Below are 20,345 nucleotides of genomic sequence, written 5' to 3'. Positions count from 1 at the left end.
AAAATTCCAGGCGGCCGCAAGTCCTGAGATATCTTAAAAGCAATTCCACGTCAGAAGTGCCATTTGAAAGAAAGCCATTGCTAAAACCTGATCCCTGGGAGAGAGCTTGAACATATGGCATTTGTGCTTATCAGGTAGGAAAAAGAGAACAAATTAATGAAATATTTTGGGAATATTGCAACTGCCCATACAGAAGAAAAAATAAGCAGAACCTCCAATTCAACCGACTCAACAGTTCACAATGTAAACAGCTGAATAAAAGGAAATCGGTGGAGCCGGTCCAGACAAACATTGTTAATTTCTTTTTCCCAAGAAGAGTGTCATTGGCATTTTTGCGGAGCCTGCTAAAAGCGGGAAGCAAGGAAAATCCCTTTATCTCTGAGCGAATGGCAACACCATCTTGACATTCAAAAATCTCTTAAAGCTGCACAGACATTTCTAAATATTTTTTAACCATGGACCACAATTCCACACTTCCAAGTCAATTTGGAATAATCCAAGGCCCAGACCAATCACAAACCTAGTGTCTTTGGAGGAAAAGATTATTAAGATACAGCATTGCTTCGGATTTAAACATGTCAGAAGAAGAGCAGATGAACATGCTGCTTTACTTGATAGGCCCGATTACAGATGATACAACTGTAAGACAGATTTAATGAATCATCAGCAAAATTTGAAAGAAGTACTAAAATCATTCAACATTTATTTCAATCTAAGAAGCAATAAAATACTCAAAGGAAAGAGTCCAACTGGCAGGAGAGCCAGTTGATTCATTCAATGATCTGTACAGGATGGCAGAAGATTGCGAATATGGAGATTTAATGTCTGAACTCATCAGAGACAGAATAATGGTATGAGTAACAGATGATGCGCTGCCTGACCTCCTACAAGCAAAGGAAGATCTGACCCTGGAGAAGGCAATCCAGATAGTTTGACAGTAAGAATCCTGAGCAGCACAGGACAATCTTAAGGGGACAGAATAAAACATGGTACAAAGGCTAATCCTCAGTCCAGCTTGGACACTAAGTCAGGGAAAGCAATTCCCAAACCGGTCAGCAGAGCGACTGTGCCAGCGCTGTGGAGCAAAGTGCCCTCTCAGGCAAGGTCAATGTCCTGCAAGTGCAGCCCAATGCTTCTCATGCAACAGGATTGGACACTATGGCAAACTGGGCAAGCCAAGAGCTCTGAAAAGGCACAGGAGGCCCAAAGTTGATCTATGAGGTTAGAACTGCAAACCCAGAAGGCACACAGCCATGTTTCTTGGATGAGGTCAAAGATCTTGGCTTCTTATTTTGGAATGCAGACATTTCAGTTAATGGCCATTTAACATTTTAAATTAAACACAGGAACCAGTGCGACAGTCCTTTCAGACAAAGAACCCTGCTTGAAAGACCTCTGACTTCGAACAATGGACAGGTCACTCCACAGGCCCAGAGGAATCCAACTTCCAGTCATTGGTATGATCCTGGAACCTCTGAGGTATGGTGACAACAGATCTTTGAGCTGATGTATGACATCCATAATTAGCCTTTCTCTCTCCTGAGCAGGGATGCCTGCATAGCCTTAGATCTCCTCAAGACAGCAGGTGATATCAAGCCAACCGTTGTTGTTAACTAAACAGAACTGCACATTCCCAAGTACTCAAACTAAAAAGAGTATCCTGACTGGGAATTTAGCTCTGAGCTGTCTTCTCTCTTTGCGGAGCAGGGTTGTCCATTCTCATTACAGGCCCCAGAAACCCTCAATGGTTAGACCAGCCAACAACCGAGGAGGTAACCATGACACCTCCTGTGGAAGAGGTGAAAAAGATTGATCAGCAATCTGAGAAATCTCTACCTCTGGCCCCAGTTAACAATACAGTTAACCTACAGAAGATTCCAGAGACTTCGTTAAGCCATGGAGCAGCAGGTCAACACTGCAACCACAGTACATATGCTGCAATTCCCAGTCAGCATGCCAAAGTCACGAGATGCTGGAAACTGGTAGTAGCCATCCATGGCTGACCACAAAAAAGCGGAGGTGAGCGTATCACTAAACCTTCTTCTCGCCACAGGAATGCTCTTCCTCAGCCACAGGGGATATTGGGATGACCCACACAACAATGGATAAAGCAAAAGAAGCGACAAGGGGGATGAACACAATTTTCACCCACCCCTCAAGACACGAGTTAGAGTAGCAGCAACCACCGATCAACGCAACAGTTGGACTGACCAAGTGCAGTTCAGCATGAAGGGATGGAAGAAAAGAATGAAAGCATACCCAGATGCCAGCTCAACCTTCAGATCAACAGGAAGAACCAGCAGCAACAGAGCCTACCACCCCTCTAAAAGAACTACAATCGAGAAGGTTAAAAGGCTTCCAGATCACCTGAACCTTTAAATTCAAGGATTTGAAGGGGGCAGATGGGGTAGTGCTAATGTGGTAATTGTGCTAATGTAGTAACAGCAATGCAACTATGGGACTGACAACAATATAAGACATGAAGTAAACTAGTATAACTCCAAATACATTGGATAAAGACGGGGGGGGGGGGTGCAGTTGCAGTATAAGGAATGGCACACAGGGTTAATGTGGGACTGAGCAGGGTATTGCCCACACAGTAGTGTGTAAGAACACACATGACCCAGACCCAGGGTCCCTGTGGTGTTGAGCAGAGACGTGTATAGACCTAAGTATGAAGACAGCTTCTAGCTTGTACCCTTTACTGTACATGTGTAAATAATTCTAGAGTTAATTAAGACTTAGTTAACCTACAGCAGACTCCAGAGACGATTTAGGATATGCAGTTCTGTAACCAACATCCTCCTAATAGATTCTAATCTAGGTTGAAGAAATGAAAGGCTGATGCCATTGACAGTTCACCATATTCCCCACATTTACCTGCTTTCCACTGGGTATTATTTGATAGCAAGTAGAAGCCAGAGTCCTGATTTATATTTCACTTCCTTATCCTGCTCAATCCTGGTTAAGATCCAATACCTCAGCATAGGCAAGGAAGTAAGTGGGGTATCTCCCTGGTCTACTCAGCTAAGTACCATGCTGGAAGATGCAATTAGATGCTAAGGCATCAGGATAGCCCTATTTGGTTCCATCTTAACAGAACTGGGAAAAAGTACAAGCATAAGATCGGGTGGAAAATAAACTACATGTGGCACAAAATAAGTAAACATTGAATCAGTTAACTCATAGCTAATGGATAGAAAATTGTAATACGTACCGGACAATGGTGCTATTATGAATGTTACTGAAATCTTCGTTCATCAATTTCATCTGATAATGATAAAATGGAACAATTCGGCTGAAAATGTATTTCTGAAAATAACAAATAAATAAATTAGACTGTAAAATAAGGGCGTTAACACAAATTATTTATAAACTTTTCAGTAGCATCTGACACTTTTAAGGCAGTTGAGCTCATGCAATCTGGTTAACAGAGCACCAGTTTCATGTAAACAGGCTAAACACAGACACACACTAAAGCAAAATACTGCCAATTTTGGGAAATCTGAAATAAAAACAGAAAATGCTGGAATACTCAGCAGGTCAGGTAACATGTGTGGAGAGAGAAGCAGAGTTAATGGCTGGAATTATATGTGAAGGCAGTGGCCCCACCCATCATTTGAAAAGTGGGTGATGAACCCACCTTCACTTGCCCAGGAAGTCACGACAGTATTTTATGTCATTAGGCAGTTAACTCCCGATGCCATAGCTTCTGCACCGATTAGGGTGGATGTCGCACCTCCAATCAAATGGCTGGCACCCCCCCAGACCTAGAACCCCCACTGAGAGTGTTAGCCACTGCTGAGTCAGGCAGTCAGAGCCAAACCAAGAACAGCAAGGGATGCTGAATAACTAGGTAAATGAGGCGGCTTCGCTGGTTCTGGCAAGCAAGGGTTGCAGCGATTGGGAGGCCGAATGGGGTGGCCTTGCCGTTGGGGTTGGGGGGAGGGGGGGCCAGAGGTGGGGGGTGCAGGGAGGTTGGGGTGTGTGTGTGTGTGTGTGTGTGTGGTGCATCGACAGGAAGACTGCATCCTGAGCCCACAGTCAGGCTGCCAGTGTCTAGCTAGCAGCCTTGCCATATTGCATGGGCAATGGTGCCACTGGTAAAATATCAGCAGTGGTGGGAGGAGCCATTATTTGCCATTTTAAAGACTTCACTTTGCCTAAGGGCAGGCAGGCTGCTCGATATCTACCCCACCACTGGTAAAATCCCAGCAGATATAGGTAGGGATGGGCATGGCACCCCCACCATGCCACCTGATTTACCACCCCCTTCCCTCCATCTGCCAGCATGCTCCCAGGGGTGATTGTGGGGGTGGGGGTGGGGGTGTTGGGGGGGGCGGCAGGGAGAATGTAAAATTCCAGATAGATGACTTTGTGATGACAGGTCATCAACCTGAAATGATAACTCTCTCTCTCTCTCTCTCTCTCTCTCTCTCTCCATAGGTGCTGCCTGACCAGCTAAATATAGAATTATTGGTCTGGATTTGGACCTCCCCTAGCTTTGTTCATGCAAATGGTGTACTTTGTGCCTACCCATATTTGAATGGTGAGGCCTGAGGCTCTCTAGACATTGGGCCTCAGATGCCATTTCAATATTACTGAAAAAGTGCTAAAAAAAAAATCACTGTTTGGAATGTAGCAGTGCACAAGTAAGTATTGTTGGGCGTCAAGGCCTGGATTGGGGATCAGGGGTCAGGACCTAAATGGGATACAGGGAATAAGGGGCTAGGTCAGGGTTTGGGGCGTTGGTAGGGGAATGGATTGGGGCTTGGGAAAGGGCTGGTGAGTGGGCCAGCATGTTGGGCTGTATGTGGGGTTTGGAGTTGAGCATTGGCTTGAGGATTGGGGTGATGGGGCTATCAGGGTTTGGGAAGAGGCAGGTAAGGAGCATTTGGGAGTGGGAGTGGTGGTGACTGCAAAGGGACTTAAATATAGGGTCAAGAAGAGTAGGAATGCTTGCATTCAGTTAAGTTACTTATCTTCTTTGTTGCAGGCAATTCCTTTTGATTGTTTTCACTGAGTGCAGCATGTGATGATGCTGGCTGCCTTAAGGCAAACCAGCCTTGGAGATGGACCTCAAGCTGGCATTCGGTTCCTGATTGCATTTGCAAAGAATTTAATGTTCATTTCAGGCATGGGTAAAGGACGCCTGTTATTTGTCCTTACCTAATATGATGGATGGTGCACTTCCCCCCAGAAATATATGCACGCATCATGCTCACCATATTGGGGGCTTGGTAGTCCAAATAATGCCAAAAAACAGACACTGTATGCTCCAAGTTCTAGCCCATTCCTGTTTGTCCATCAGAGTTGCCTGGTATAAAGGCTCTAGAGCCTTAGTCCTAAATAACCCCAACAGTTACAAATGGCTGAACCCTAACCTCCAAAGATTGGACCCTAACCTCCAAAGATGGGAGATTAAGATTGGGTGAGATGTTAAAACTTTATACATCTCAAACCCAGCACAAAATCACCCTTCCAGATTTAATGCAGGTGGGAGAAGGGGTGGGCAGATAACCCACTCGAAGGATGCAGGTTGGCCACTTAAATATTTTAATGAGATTGGCAGTCTCTGATTTAACCTGCACTGCAGCTTTAACTCTGTACAACTGGATTTCCCAGGCCACAGTAAACCCAACAGTTGAAGGAAGGTGTAGACAGCCTATGGGAAAGGGCATGTGCTTCTCGCAGGCCCCATGCACTCCTGTCAACAGACACAACCCTCCCATATATCCTGTCCCCTAACCCTCCTGGGTCGATGATCAGACCCCCACCACCAGAGTTGGGTATTGAATGACCATGGGATTGCCCTTCCCAGGGTCAGAAGTTGAACCTCTTCCCACCACCCCCCCACCCCCCCACCCGCCACCACTAATTGTAAAATAATTGAGTATTTATTGCATTCAGGTAGTGGATAATTAACTAGGGATTCATTTGTGCACCAATATATAGGAGCAGATTGAAACTGTGGTTATCAAGTTTGGACATGCATATTTGTAATGTGCTTCTCTGTACATAGAAGCTTATCAAGAGTGTAAAGATTAGGCTCTAGTTCAGTCCTTCACTGCCTGGCTATGTAGAGTGTGACATGTCCACCATGTTTCCAGTTGCAGCAGCAGTCACCCTACTTGCAGCTCTGACCTCCATTACTCCCTGCCTGACTGGAACCCTAGGCTGTCATTCAGCTGACTTTTGGGCAAGAAACCCTGTCGAGGCAAAACTTTTCATGCTGAGAGATACGAATTAAAGCATGTGAGGAAACCCAAACTTCTGGATTCTCCGACAGCAACTCCACCCCACCCCTGCCTAGGCAGTGTGCCCCTATCAAGATGCAGGTCAAATACTTTAACAAAGGAAACCACAAATATTCTTTAGTCTTTTGTTCTTTGTTCAATTTGACAATGGATTTAGACCCAATAGTAGTGGTGATCTGCCTAAGGCCAGGTCCTCTGCTCATTTCTCCATGTCTTGCAATTTTCCTTTTATTATTCATTCATGAGATGGGTGGGTTTTGCTGGCTGGGCCAGCTTTTATTGCCCATCCCTAGATGCCGTTGAGAAGGTGGTGGTGAGCTGCCTTCTTGAACCGCTGCAGTCCATGTGGTGTAGGTATACCCACAGCGCTGTTAGGAATGGAGTTCCAGGATTTCGACCCTGCGACAGTGAAGGAATGGCGATACATTTCCAAGTCAGGATGGTGACTTAGAGGGGAACTTCCAGGTGGTGATGTTCCATCTATCTGCTGCCCTTGTCCTTCTAGGTGGTAGTGGCTGTGGGTTTGGAAGGTGCTGTCTAAGAAGCCTTGGTGAATTCCTGCAGTGCACCTTGTAGATGGTACACACTGCTGCTACTGTGCATTGGTGGTGGAGGGAGTGAATGTTTGTGGATGTGGTGCCAACCAAGCGGGCTGCTTTGTCCTGGACGATGTCCAGCTTCTTGAGTGTTGTGGGTGCTGCACTCAGTCTTACACTGTCCTCTTCAGTTGCTCTAGGAAGTCTCCCATTTTCAACTGCATGTTGTCTTTGTCTTACATCATCATTCTTTCTTCTTCTTGATCTGCATCCTTTTAATCTTCCTTCAGTCACTTCCTTCAGCAAGTTCTCATACCTTAAAATATGGCCAATCCAACCTTGATCATATTCAGTAACAATCTTTCCACTTCCATCATGCTGAGAATTTCTTTATTGCTCTTGTGTTCTCTCCAACAGACCAGCTCCCTCCTTCTCCAGGACAGCATTTCACAACTTTCTCCTCTTTGGATGTCCACTTTTCTGAAGGTCCATGTTTCAGCCTCTTCCAACAAGACGTTCCAAATCACAGTCTTGATAATTCTTTTCTTAGGATCATTACTCATTCCTATGTTGAACAATTCTTTAGACCCAATGTAGTCATGTGAAACTTTGGTGACAGTGTAAAAAAGACAAGTCATGGCTCAGCTGTCCTTTAAACATCTCCCCAGATTTCATTTCCATTAAATTCAAAAGTTAAAATCATCCCCAAAAAATTAAAGGAATAAATTATGTGGAATATAATTTTAAATTATTACTGCAGCCACATTGTTTCATTAAAACATAGGGTATAGGAAAATATTAATACCTTATAAAGCCCATATGTATGGGTGGTTTGTAATACTGATCGAAGCCTCTCTAAGTGAATGAAGGCTAATAGCCATACATTGTTGTCCTGTTCCTTGGCAAGATACGTAGTTATACCCAGAGCAATTTTGATGTCAGTATACCCAGACCTGTTAGGTAGCAAAAAAAAAAACAGAATAATTTTGATTAAAAACCTGCAATGAACCGATCAGTTCTGGATGAAAAAAGATAAAATTTAATTTTAGGAGTTTTACTGAGCCTCCTCATCGTATCACTTATTTGACTGCTGGAGACTATTCCTATTGTTCCTAACAGTGGCCTCCTCCTGCCAAAACTCTGCATCCACCTGCCTGCCAGGCATTGGATTCTGCTGGATTCGGGCAGGAGCTGAGGGCTGGATATTAAAATGCAGCCTGGGGAGTTTTGGGCCTCAACATGCAAGCTTGTTGCTCACCCAGGCCTCCTTGCATGGACTGACTGTGTCCTGACTTAAAATTGGGACCAATGTGCTCAGTTTCCACTGATGGAAACATCAAGTCTGTTTGTAACACCGGTAAATGAAAAGTGATTAACTGTGACGGGGGTTGCAAATTTATTTTGATGAAGGTTGAAAATTCGGACTTATGCGGAAAATAATTTTAAACAGGGCAAAACTATCTATTTAGCAATATTGGTTGATACTCCTTCCATTCATGGTCATAAGCAACAATCCATAACATTAAGGATGTTACAAATAAAAAAAACTCAAATATTTGTCAAGGATCAGAAAGTAAACTACACGTGCTTTAGCCCTTAACGTTCATAGTGTTTCTAATTTCTCTAAACCTTCTATATGCAAATCCCAATAGATAGGATAGATGTTTTTTTCCCAAAGTTGAGTTGATTAAACTTCATTTGTAATTGGAACAAAACGTTTAAGAATATACCCAGTGTTGAGGCGATGATCACATTTACAGAGGGAGCTAACAGATAAGAGTTTTTATACTTCTATTTTGATGCATTACTCACCATTCTAGGTCAAATGCGTCGTTGACTAACTGTGCTCTGTTAGAAACTGGAATAACCTATGGAAGATGAGCTCTCAGAATTAAAGAAAAGTAGTTAAAACAATGAATAAATTCAAAACAATGCAAACGTATCCAACAATGAATTTTTATAATTTGGGTTTTCATGTGAAGATGCATTCAATGACATTGCCCGCTCACGTGAGGTCATTAGGCTTCTTCTGGCACTGCTGCCAATTCCTCGATCCCAGACTCTGGGAGATGATCTTGCTGCCCACCTACTTCCACTCCCTTTTGAGGGTTGTCCGTGAGGTTTTTCTAACTGCCTGTGAGATCATAGCACCTCTCCAGCTGCCCATTTGCACTACTGATGCTTCCAGTGCCACATTGATCAATCTGGAAACTTCTGCATGCCTTGTTGTTCATTTTTCAGGATTTTCCATTGGGCAAACTTTTTTCTAACCTGTCTTTAAGAAGCAGAGTAACTTTAAGAAAAGCAGGCTGCCTGTATCAATGATTGGGAAATGACATTGCCAACATAACCATGTGCAAACCATGTCGGGAGCACTGAGAAGAGGAGATCGCTATTGGAGCATAGGTTCTTGCATTTATATCATTCAAACGAAGTGGGCAAATCAATTTTGTGCCTTGGCCACCTCGATCTGAATGGTCATGGGGGGTATTGCAAATTCTGAGCCCACAAATTGAGGCAGATGAATTTCTAGCCCTCCATATTTTAATAACCTATCGTGTGAAAAACCAAATAATTCTTGATCTGTTCTTCTTGTGATAGTCTGGTGTTTGTGCCTCCTTGGGCTGAATTTTACCAGCCCTGTTTTGCCAGGCTTGAAGATCAGATCTGGGGAAACCACACTGGGACAACTTCCAGACACATAACCGTGACCAGGGAGCTTTTCCGGGTACTGGTTGGAAAGTAGATCAGTTGTGGACCTCATGAAGATGGGCAGCCGATTAACATTGTTGGGTCCCCAGTTAAGGGTGATTTTGTGGCCTTTCCTTTATTTTACCAGTGCTGGAGTGGCCCCTCCTGCCTCAAGCAAAAGTTGCCAACTCAATTGAGGTGACTTCCTGTGGCAGGCTGGTGGCTTTCTGAGCTGGAGGCTCCATCTTGCAAAAGGGGTTTGGGGGGGGGGGTGGGGGGGAGGTGGGGCTGGTGGTGGTTGGCAATTAGTTTAATGAAAGGCCACAATTGTGACCGAGACCAATCCCTATTAGATCAATTCACCTACTGCTCTAGGTACCAGTTATTTGAAGATGTGCAGGCCAACAATGTTGCCTCCACATTGAGGTGCCCTCAGTAACTGACCTACCTCAGTAGCACCCATTTCACCCGGTGAGACTGCTGAGGCTGAGTTCCAGGCCCTCTAATTGAACCTGCAGCATAGGGAGCCTACATACCATCCTGAACAGGAATGGCAACCATGAAGGTGCCGAATTAAAGGCAGCATCTGGGAAGATTGCTCCACTGAACTTGTTACACTGTCAAGTGTGGGCTTGAGACCTCCATTTGGTCCCTATTGACTAGCAGCATTTGGTGAGTTGGACTTGCACCCCCGGGGTCCTTGAGTCTAATTGTGCAGGCGTAAGTGGAAGCAACAGCAGATGATCGACAGGACTGATGTATTTTTTTTTATTCTTTTATGGCGTGTGGACATCAGTAGTAATTCAGCCAACACTTATTGCCTGGCCCTAATTGCTCTTGAGAAGGTGGTCATGAGCTGCTGTTTTGAACTGCTGAAGTCCATGTGGCATAGGTACACCAACACAGTGGATCATCAAGTGCTTCCTCCTGAGTGTCACTCTTATTTCCATCCTTCCCCACCACCTCCTGACTGCCAGCCCAATAAAAGTCTGGAATTACTGACAATTGACAGATGCTTGCAATATTTATTTGGAAAGCCTTTCTTCTCCACAAATCCAATAAGCAGACAACAATTGAGCTCCGAGAGATTGCCCATGGTTTTCATAAGAAATATACCCAAGAATAGCATATGCTGAAAAAAGCCAAATAGAATTCTGGATTTTATGTATAGTGATATTAAATATCAAGCAAGGAAACGCTGTTGAATATGTACAAAACATAAACTGGATCACAGTTCAAATATATTCGCTGCTCAAGAATATTCTGTGTTATTCCATGTAGGGAGCTGTGAAGATTCTCAGAGACCTGCATTGAGATTTAATCAGTTTGGTTTGAAAGACAGAACCTGGGTGAAGCCCTAGGGCTGGATTTTTGCTACTGAGGCAGATAGCTCGAGTCGGGAAATTTCCCTACTTGGCAGACACGCCTCAGTTTAAGGGGCCCTGTTAGATTCAATTTTTGCTCTGGAGAGGCGGGGGCAGGATAGAGTTGTGCTCCATTGACCCTAGAAGCAGATCCTAAGAGGCCAAGAGGGCAAGCGAGCGCTAAGGCAAGTTGGTTAGAAGGACCAGCTCAGCTCTTAGCACTCACCCCTCACATCCCCTCACCCCTGGCCCAATTATGCCAACTCATGACCCCCACCCAGTCCTTATAGCACCATGCCAACCCATGCGTCCCATACACCCATGCCTCCTCCACAGCCACAGTACCATCCAGTATCCACCATGGGCAAACCTCAGGTGTCATGTGAAGAGGAAAGAAAAAATTCCAGCAATCTAATACAGCTCTCACTCTTGCATACTTGAAAGTGGGAAAACAAACTCAGTTCAAGAAACCTGTTCAAAGCTTTTAAATCTCCCCAAATGGTTAATCTCTTGTAAAAACCATCTTCTAGTCATACCCCATCATCAAAAACAGATATTCCTTTAATATCGCCTCTTTAAACCATCAATGAAAGCGTGAACTCAGAATCCCCTGCTGAGCTAATTGTAGGTTTTGAAACTTGACCAAGCATTCATAATGACATAGCAATCGGCTTTGGGAAATGTCAACAAAGGTGTCTATTGAAACTGCATGAACAGATAGTAATATTTTTTTCTAACCTATACTAGTTTGCCCGTCAATCAGAGATTTTTTCCTTAACTCTCACTGACTTTCAGCCTGTTTTTTACGCATGTAAAAAGTGGGGGATTTAAAAAGCTTCAGATTATGACACTTCAATGGATCTTATCTACCCGTCAAGAGTTTACATCGTCTCCATCAATTCATGACCCCCACGCTGCGGATTAAGGCCCTTGGACCACCAAAATAGTATCTGTTTGACCTCAGCACTAGGTTCAAATGGCTCTCCTTTCATCTGGTCTCCCTCCTGTATGAGTCATGCCCCGCTCCCTTCCCCGCCAGCAAAAACTACATTTGTCGGAAATGGGTGTGGTACTTCTGCATCTGGGTTCCTCAACACTTTTTAAGATCCGCAAAGTATTCCCGATTCTGTAAAAAAAATCCTGCCTTAGTATCCATCTGTCCACTCCCCCTGTGCCTACAAATATTTGTGGCATCATGGATTGTTGCAAAATGAAGCCATTATGGGTCATTTTTGGATCGCCTCCACCTCCAATTCATTGTGAGACTGATAAGACTGCTTTCTTTCATCTAGAAAATGGCCCTGGCCTCTACCTCTCCCAACTCTCCCCTCTCTCCTCTGCTGCTTACCAATGGTTTTATTAACTCAAGGTTCAAACTTTCTAACTCTGTTTGTTGGCTTCCTGGCTTTCACAAATTATAACTCGCCCAAAATGCAACAACATTGTTACTGGCACCAAGGCTGGTACCCTTACACTCCCTGTCTTTTCCAGGTTCTACTGTGCCATGCTGAATGACTTAAAGATCTTGGTTCTCACCTTCAAATCCTGTTTTGGGTTCACCTGAATTGACTTTAATAACAATATTAACATAGCATCTTTCTTAAGGTAAAATATCCCAAGGGTTAGGGTTCAGGTTCACAACACGTGTATCAGACAAAATTAATTCTGAGCCACATAAGGAGATATTAGGGCAGATAACCAAGAGCTTATTCAAAGCGGTAGGTTTTAAGAAACATCTTAAAAAAGGAAAGAGTAGAAGGGAAGCAGAGAGGTTTTGAACTTAAGGAATTCCAGAGTTTAGAACTTTGGTAGCTGACAATTTTGCTGCCAATGGTGGACTGATTAAAATCAGGGCTGCTCAAGAGTCACGAATTGGAGGAGCGCTGATGACTCTAAGGTTTGTTGGAAGTTAAAGAGAGGTAACAAAGACACAGATGAGGGTTTTGGCAGCTGATGAATTGAGGCAGGGGCTCAGTTGGACAATATTAGAGAGGGCGGAAATGGGTGGTCTTAGTGATCGCATGGATATGTGATCAGAAGCTCAACTTGGAATCAGACCAAGGTTGTGAACAGTCTGGTGCAGCCTTAGACAATTTCCAGAAGAGGGATAGAGACGGTGGCTAGGGAACAGACTTTATGGTGGGGCCCAAAGACGATGGGCTGAATTTTCCTTGCCTGCTGTCGCTGGTGTCGTGGCGAGTGTGAGTGGACAATATGGCAGGGAGGTCAAAACTTGGTTTCATGATGTCGTGAAACCAGTTTGCAATTGTCTGCTTTGCCCGTCAATGGCGGGCCATATTCCCTGCTGTTGGACGTTGGGAACTTCACAATATTACATCTGCATATCATTATAAACCCAGCTCGCCAGAATCAGCCCCCCACGATGGATCGGCCGGGGAACGCTAATGTGTTTCACAACATGTATAAGATGTGCGCCTGGCATGCTGCACTTTTGAGGGGAACTAGGAGATGAGTGCACAGTAATGTTGCGCAGTGCTTGCGGCGGTCGACTGTTGGATCTAAAGGTCGAGGCGCTGTGCATTCAGTTGAGGGCTTTTTCCTGGCTGCCTGACATTGTGGTGTCAGAGCAAGGGCTGTCCTTCAGCTGGGTGAGTTGGGGGCTAGGAGGGCAAGGGCTGCTCAGTGGTTGAGGCAACTTGGTGAGGGTGGGATGGGGGGGCAAGGGCTGCTCTGTGGTTGAGGTGAATTGGCGGTGGGGGGGGCAAGGGTGGCACTGTGGTTGATGGTAATGCAGAAGTCCTTGCAGTGGGGGAATGGAGGGAAGCATCCACGTATGAGGGAAGCTTTGTATAAAGTGACCATTCCTCCACAGCCTGAGGCATGTTCGGACGCAGCCACATTTACATGCTTGGAGTTGGGCCTTTAGCTTATCTGCCCAAACGAGCAACGCAGAGTCATGAAAGTGTCACCAACTGTTCCAGAGTTTTTCATCCCTTGGGCACAGGCTACAAACTGATGAGCCTGAACTGCAGAACAATTAGACGCCTCCGCACGTTGTACAATCTCCTTAGAGCAGTCACTGGTGGAGGCACACTCAGGTCCTTGCAATGTCATCAGTCAGGTTTGGACCAATCTGCCCCTTGGTACAAGCTAACAGCGCAGCCCTGCAGTGCAGGTTAGGAGAATGCCTGTGCCTGAGCTGAGAGCACAGCAAGCAGTCCAGTGGGCAAAGCTGCTGCCAATCGGTTAGGTGGAGTGGGGGGGAGGTGACTGGGGTTTCGGGCAGCCATGCAGCGCACTAAACTCTGGCCATCCAAGTGGTAGCCAGCGCTCTTTGGGATGCATTAAGGGGCCTTCAGACTTAACCAAGAAAGGTTCTTAAGACTTTGTGCATTTTGCCCATGACTAGGAAAGCCAGGGTGCAAGAGTGCTGGGATCTGCCCAGAACTCAGGTTTTCCACTGGTGCAGGGTACCAACGATGGTACTCATGTGGCAGTCAGATCTCTGTGTCAACAAGCAGTCCATTTTGTGAACTGCAAGGGCTTCTACTTGCTGAATGTTCAGCTGGTGTGCAACCACCACAAATACATTCTGCAGGTCTGCACATGATTCCCAGGGAGTGTTCATGACTCCTACATTCTCAGTCATTCTCAGTTCCCTGACGTCTTCCAGGGTCCATAGAAGCAGCAGGGTTGGCTCCTTAAGGACAAGGGCTACCCGTAGAGGATGTGGCTGATGACACCCATGCAACAGCCTCAGACCACAGCAGAGCGAAAGTACAATGAGGCTCATGCTGCAACTCGCAACTTGGTGGAGCAAACCATAAGAATGCTGAAAATGAGGTTTTGGTGCCTGGACCGGTCTGGTAGAGCCCTGCAATACAGTCCACAGAGGGTGTCATGCATCGTTGTCATCTGCTGCACCCTTTACAACCTGGCGCTGCCAGAGGGAAAGGAGCTGGCTGAGGAGGAGATGGAGGAGCTGCTTGTCTTCTCCAGTGAGGACGGCTTTGATGAGGATGAGGGTGAGGAGGTCCTTGAAGGCAAAGATGAAGGCGATGAGGCCATTGCACTGGTCAGATGAGGCAGGTGCGCTCGGGAGGTCCTCATAGCTGGTAGATCCATGGAGGGCGATGACAGCGTGCAGTGAAGAGATACCATAGATCTTCCCTTTGCATTTATGAACATTTGACTCCAGTCTGGCTGATGGCAGCACACATACCCTCTGTGATAAGGCTCCTGTCATGGGGACACAGTGGGGGCCCTAATAGTCACTCGATTCCTGGAGGATGATGGTGATATGCAGCGAGGACACTCCATAGATCTTCATTTAGCCTCTAAGAATGTCTGACTGAGGACAGCACGTTTGCGCTCCATGATAAGGGTCATATTATAGAGACACGGCCATGAAATTTTAAATGCACCGGATCCTTTGTCAGCCTTCAGCACCTGACTCCTTCAGGAACACAGTGTCACTAGTCATAGATGCTGTAGAGATGGGGCTGGCCCCATCTTAAAGGTGCTGAGAGCACACAGAGAGAATGATGGAACTCTGTGGCGCCTGCCCACTACATTCTGGCAGCAATGACCAGCACCATTGAGGTGCAGGTATCAGTAATGTTTTCAGGGAGTGTGAGGCTGGACCATCACTGTGGTCTGAAGGCTGCACAGACACAGGGAAGAGGCCCTGGACTGAGACACCTGCCTTTATCTTGTGCAGGCACCAAGGTTTCACATCTGAGTGACATCATAACAAGGAGCCATAGACAGGGAGCCATTCTTGGGAGTTTATTTACAATAATGAACATTATGTACGAGTGATTCACACCTGTGCCCAGGCTGTGCAACTACATCTTGTCAGTGTCTCCTTGTTAGTATAGTGGTTAGTATCTATGCCCATCATGCGTGGATACCAGGGTTCTATTCCCTGATGGGGAGGCAAGCCCTTGCTCCAAAAAGGAGGGCTCGTGCTTTAGGGAGGGTGGTCAGGCGCTAGTGTGCCTACGCACACAGGTGGCGACTTTCCGCCTTCAGACCCTGCAGCGATACCTCTACGTCGAGCCTCCTCCTAGATGGTGTGCCCTGACGACGTATTTTTTCCGTCAGGTGCACGGCCTGAATTATGACGTGCAGCTCCTGTTTATAGAACAGAGAGGCCTCGGTGGCTCCTTGCAGGCGTTTCCCGTCTTTTACCAGGACCTGATCAAAGTCTGGAACATGGTCGCCTCACGACGCAGCTCTCCCCCGTCAGGAGTAGCGGCTATCGTCAGAGAGCCCCTGCTCAGGAATCCGCCCCTCCGTCCTTTTCAGTGGTTGGCGGAGAGGAGGGCTGTGGCCACAGGGGTGACCAGGATCGGGGGCGTGCTGGGTGGCGGAGGACTGGGCTGGATGCTCCCGCAGGAGTTGGCGTGACGCGCGTCTGTGAGTGTCCAGGTCGCAGCCGATGCCATCCAAGACCTGAGAACGGTCGTGCTCGGACCCGACGTTATTTTGGGTCTTGAGGTGGCCCAGGTGCGCGGTGGTCTTCCGTCTGAACGTTCCCCTGTTCGGACAGAATTCCACATTGGCCCCAAGCCCCGAACCCTCCCTCGGGTGCTGGTGCCCCGCAATATGAGCCGTCTTGGGGACATGCCCTCTGTGCCATTTGGCACGGCAAAGAGGGGCTTTTTGTACGGACTGCTGCTGCACACCTTCCATTTTCTCGCCCTTGTCCGCCGCCCGGACACGCCCTGGCGTGCCTTGTTGCCGTCCGGCGGCGGAGGCCCCCGATGGGAGGCACTCTACGGAGGTATCCTCCCCATTTCTATCGGGGACCTGGGTTGGAGGGTGTTGCATGCAGCAGTCCCCTATAATAGGAGAATGCATAGGTTCACGGACTTTCAGGACACGTGCCCTTTTTGCGGTCTTGTGGAGTCCGTGGACCATGCATATATAGGGTGTTGTAGGCTGCACTCCCTTTTTAGTTATTTGAAAAACCTTTTATTGATGTTTTGTTTGCACTTCAGCCCCACGCTCCTGATCTATGGGCACCCGGTGCGGAAGGGGGTCGGGAAGGAGGAGGACCTCCTCGTGAACCTGCTCCTGGGCCTGGCCAAGTTGGCCATTAACAGGTCCAGGCAGCGGGTGATCGACGGGGGAGTCCCGCCCGATTGTTTGTCCCTCTTCTGCGGCTACGTTCGCGGCCGGATGTCCCTGGAGAGGGAGCACGCGGTATCTGCTGGCACTCTCAAGGCCTTCCATGCCCGGTAGGCACCGCGGGGACTGGGGTGTTTTGTTGACCCCTTTAATCACATTTTGATTTAAAGTTTGTAAGTTTCCTTTAAACTTTGTTCTTGGTTTGACAGCTGAACCTGAATTAGGGGCTGTGCCTAATTTATCCCAATTTTGTTAAGTTGGTTTTATTGGTTTTAACTCAAAAGAGTTACATCTTCTTGTCGGTGTCTCCTTGTTAGTATAGTGGTTAGTATCTATGCCCATCATGCATGGATACCAGGGTTCAATTCCCTGATGGGGAGGCAAGCCCTTGCTCCAAAAAGGAGGGCTCGTGCTTTAGGGAGGGTGGTCAGGCGCTGGTGTGCCTACACACCCAAGTGGTGACTTTCCAGCTTCAGGCCCTGTGGTGATACCTTTACGGCAAGCCCCGGGTGTGCCCTGGTGACCTATTTCTTCTGCCAGGTGCATGGCCTGAGTTATGACATGCAGCTCCTGTTTGTAGACCTGATGAGGGGTCTTTGTGGTTCCTTGCAGGCATTGCCCGTCTTTACCAGGACCTGTTCAAAGTCTGGAACATGGTCGCCTCGCAATGCAGCTCTCCCCCGTCAGGAGTAGCGGCTATCGTCAGAGAACCCCTGCTCAGGAATCCAGCCCTCTGTCCTTTTCAGTGGCTGGCGGAGAGGAGGGGCTGTGGCTGCTGGGGTGACCAGGATCAGGGATGTGCTGGATGGCAGAGTAATGGGCTGGATGCTACCACAGGAGTTGCCGCATCACGTATCTGTGGGCATCTGCGGCCAATGTCATTCAAGACCTTAGGATGGTTGTGCTCGGCCCCTATGTCATTCTGGGCCTCAAGGTGGTGTAGGTGCGTGGTGGTCTTCCATTCGAGTGTACCCCTGTTGGAAGGAATTCCACATTGGCCCCAGGCTCCGAATCCTCTCTCGGGAACCTGTGCCTCACAACCTGAGTCGTCTTGTGGAAATGCCCTCCATGGCTTTTAGCACTGCACGGAGGGGTTTCCTGTATGGGTTGCTGCTGCACACCAATCAATTCCTTGCCCTCGCCCGCTGTCCAGACATGCCCTGGTAGTGTATGTACCCAGTGGTGGGGGGGGCTCTCTACATTTTATATCGGGGACCTGGGTTGGGGGGCATTGCATGCAGCAGTCCTATACAACCACAGGTTGTGTCAGTTCACGGACTCCCAAGATACCTGCATCTTTAGCGGCCTTGTCGAGTCTGTGGATCATGTCCAAATAGGGTGTTGTAGGCTGCTCTCCCTTTTCAGTTATTTAAAAAATCTTTTATTGTTGTTTTGCTTGCAGTTCAGTCCCACGCTCCTGATCTACGGGCACCCGGTGCGGAGTGGGGCCGGGAGGGAGAAGGACCTCCTCATGAACCTGCTCCTGGGCCTGGCCAAGTTGGCCATTAACAGGTCCAGGCAGCGGATGATCGAGGGGGTCACCCGGCCCAACTGTCTGCCCCTCTTCCGGGGCTATGTTCACAGTCGGGTGTCCCTGGAGAGAGAACACACGGTGTCTGCCGGCACCGTCAAGGCCTTCCATGCTCGGTGGGCACCGTGGGGACTGGGGTGTTTTATTGACTTTGTTCATCACATTTTGGTTTAATGTTTACAAGTTTCCTTTAAATTTTGTCTTTGTTGTTGCAGTTTCCCTTTAAGGGACTGCTTTTTACTTTGTTCATTTAGCTTATTTGGTTGTCTCAAAAGAGTTACATCTTCTGAACTTGCCTAACTCTGCTGCTACATCTTGGTGCTCCCCGGACATGCACGGTGGAGGTGGAGTCAGCCGGCTGACTGCTACACCCTGCCTGTGATGACCTTGACAGGCATCCTCTGGAAAGCCGAGACCTGAAGGGACCCAGCCTACTTTTCAGGGGTCCTGCTGTGTGGCGATGGCACACTCCTCGGCCTGCAGAGCTGGTGCTGCTGGGGTCACAGGAAGAGGGTATTTGGATGGGCTGGACACTCCCCAAGTCAGTTGGGTGGATGGCCCCAGGATATGCACCTGCTGATCCCCCTCTCTATGGGTGCCCGAGGGCCCCTGGCTGACTCTTTGACGAGAAGGGGTAGCTGGAGTGAGGTTGAGCTGCCCTGCAGAACTCTCACGTTGACAGTGCTGGAGACCAACTATGGTGTCAACGATGGAGTTTAGCACCCCCCAGCAGTGCAGGAGTGATGTCCTGGACCAAGGTCTTCATGGCGGCCATCATCCTACCAGTTTTGAACTCGGTGCATTAGCATTCTGGCATTATCACCTCAGACTGAAGTTGGACAGATTCCTCCTTTGTGCCTTGCAATCTGGGGAGTGCAGTGGACATCCCTTCCTGATGTTCCTGCGCTTGCTTTTGCAGCTCCAGTGACTGAGGTATGGCCGAGTCCAGAAGCTCGTCATCTGACTCGGACTCAGCAGATTTCCTACCTCCAGCAGTCCTCTGAAAACTGGAAACCTGGGAAGACCCTGCCACCGCCTGCTGTGGGTCAGACAGTGCAGTGTGCTCACCAGATTGTGATCCCGGGGCTACTCAGAACTAGGTCCCACCGAAGTATGTGTCTGTGCTGGTGGAGGGTGTGGGTGAGTGCTGTGGCAGGTCTTCAATGAAGTTGCCTTCAGATTCCTCTTCAGAGGTTTCTTTGGGGTTTGATTGGAGGCCCTGGATGATGGACTCTTTTGGCTGTTTCCAGATGTGCCTGCAAAAGCAAGGAGAGATAATTAGTGCTTGGCAGTGACCTGTGGAACAGGACACACCACTCATGGCATGGTTGTCTGATGGATGTTGCATTGTTGGACCCTCACTTGGTACAGCAGCACTGACCTCACCGTCAGCACAGGACTGGTCCAGATCCTCGCCGATCAGCTGGATGACTCTATTTTCAAAGTCTGTTAGGACTTTGATATTGGGCATTCCTCCACCAATCTGCGACCTCTCCCTCTTGTTGTGTGCCAGTTTGTCCTGCATGAATACAGATGAAGAGAGTGTAAGCAGGATGCTTGCCAGGCCAGATGATAAGTATGCCTGGCATGTGTGGGTGGTGAGTGGTCCCATGGATAGGATGAGGACATTGAAGGTGTGAGTCTGAGAGTCGGCATTAGTGGGTCTTTTTCAGGTTGGAAAGATGTAAGTAGTGGAGTGCCACAAGGATCAGTCCTCAGGCCTCAATTATTTACTATCTATATAATGACTTGGAGGAGGGGGCAGAGTGTATTGTATCCAAATTTGCTGATGAAACAAAATAGGTGGGAGGGCATGTTGTGATGACATAAGGAATCTGCAAGGGGACAGGTTGAGTGAGTGGACAAAAAC

General features: G+C 47.6%; 1 protein-coding gene across 4 annotated transcripts in view; it reads right to left on the bottom strand.

The window, feature by feature from the left end:
* The window catches only part of LOC121276969 (aminopeptidase Q-like), a 239,842-nt gene that overhangs the window by 36,278 nt on the left and 183,219 nt on the right, over positions 1-20,345 (bottom strand). For all 4 annotated transcript variants that reach the window (XM_041185720.1, XM_041185717.1, XM_041185719.1 and 1 more), the window contains exons 13-15: positions 8,606-8,661; positions 7,599-7,746; positions 3,218-3,312 (exon numbers count right to left, since the gene is read on the bottom strand). In XM_041185720.1, coding sequence (XP_041041654.1) covers positions 3,218-3,312; positions 7,599-7,746; positions 8,606-8,661 — 299 coding nt within the window. The remainder of the gene's footprint in view (positions 1-3,217; positions 3,313-7,598; positions 7,747-8,605; positions 8,662-20,345) is intronic.

Source organism: Carcharodon carcharias, chromosome 4 (genome assembly GCF_017639515.1).
Source record: "Carcharodon carcharias isolate sCarCar2 chromosome 4, sCarCar2.pri, whole genome shotgun sequence".
Lineage (NCBI taxonomy): Eukaryota > Metazoa > Chordata > Chondrichthyes > Lamniformes > Lamnidae > Carcharodon > Carcharodon carcharias.
The sequence above is the reverse complement of the archived record's forward strand: the minus strand, read 5'-3'. Positions and strand labels throughout refer to the sequence as shown.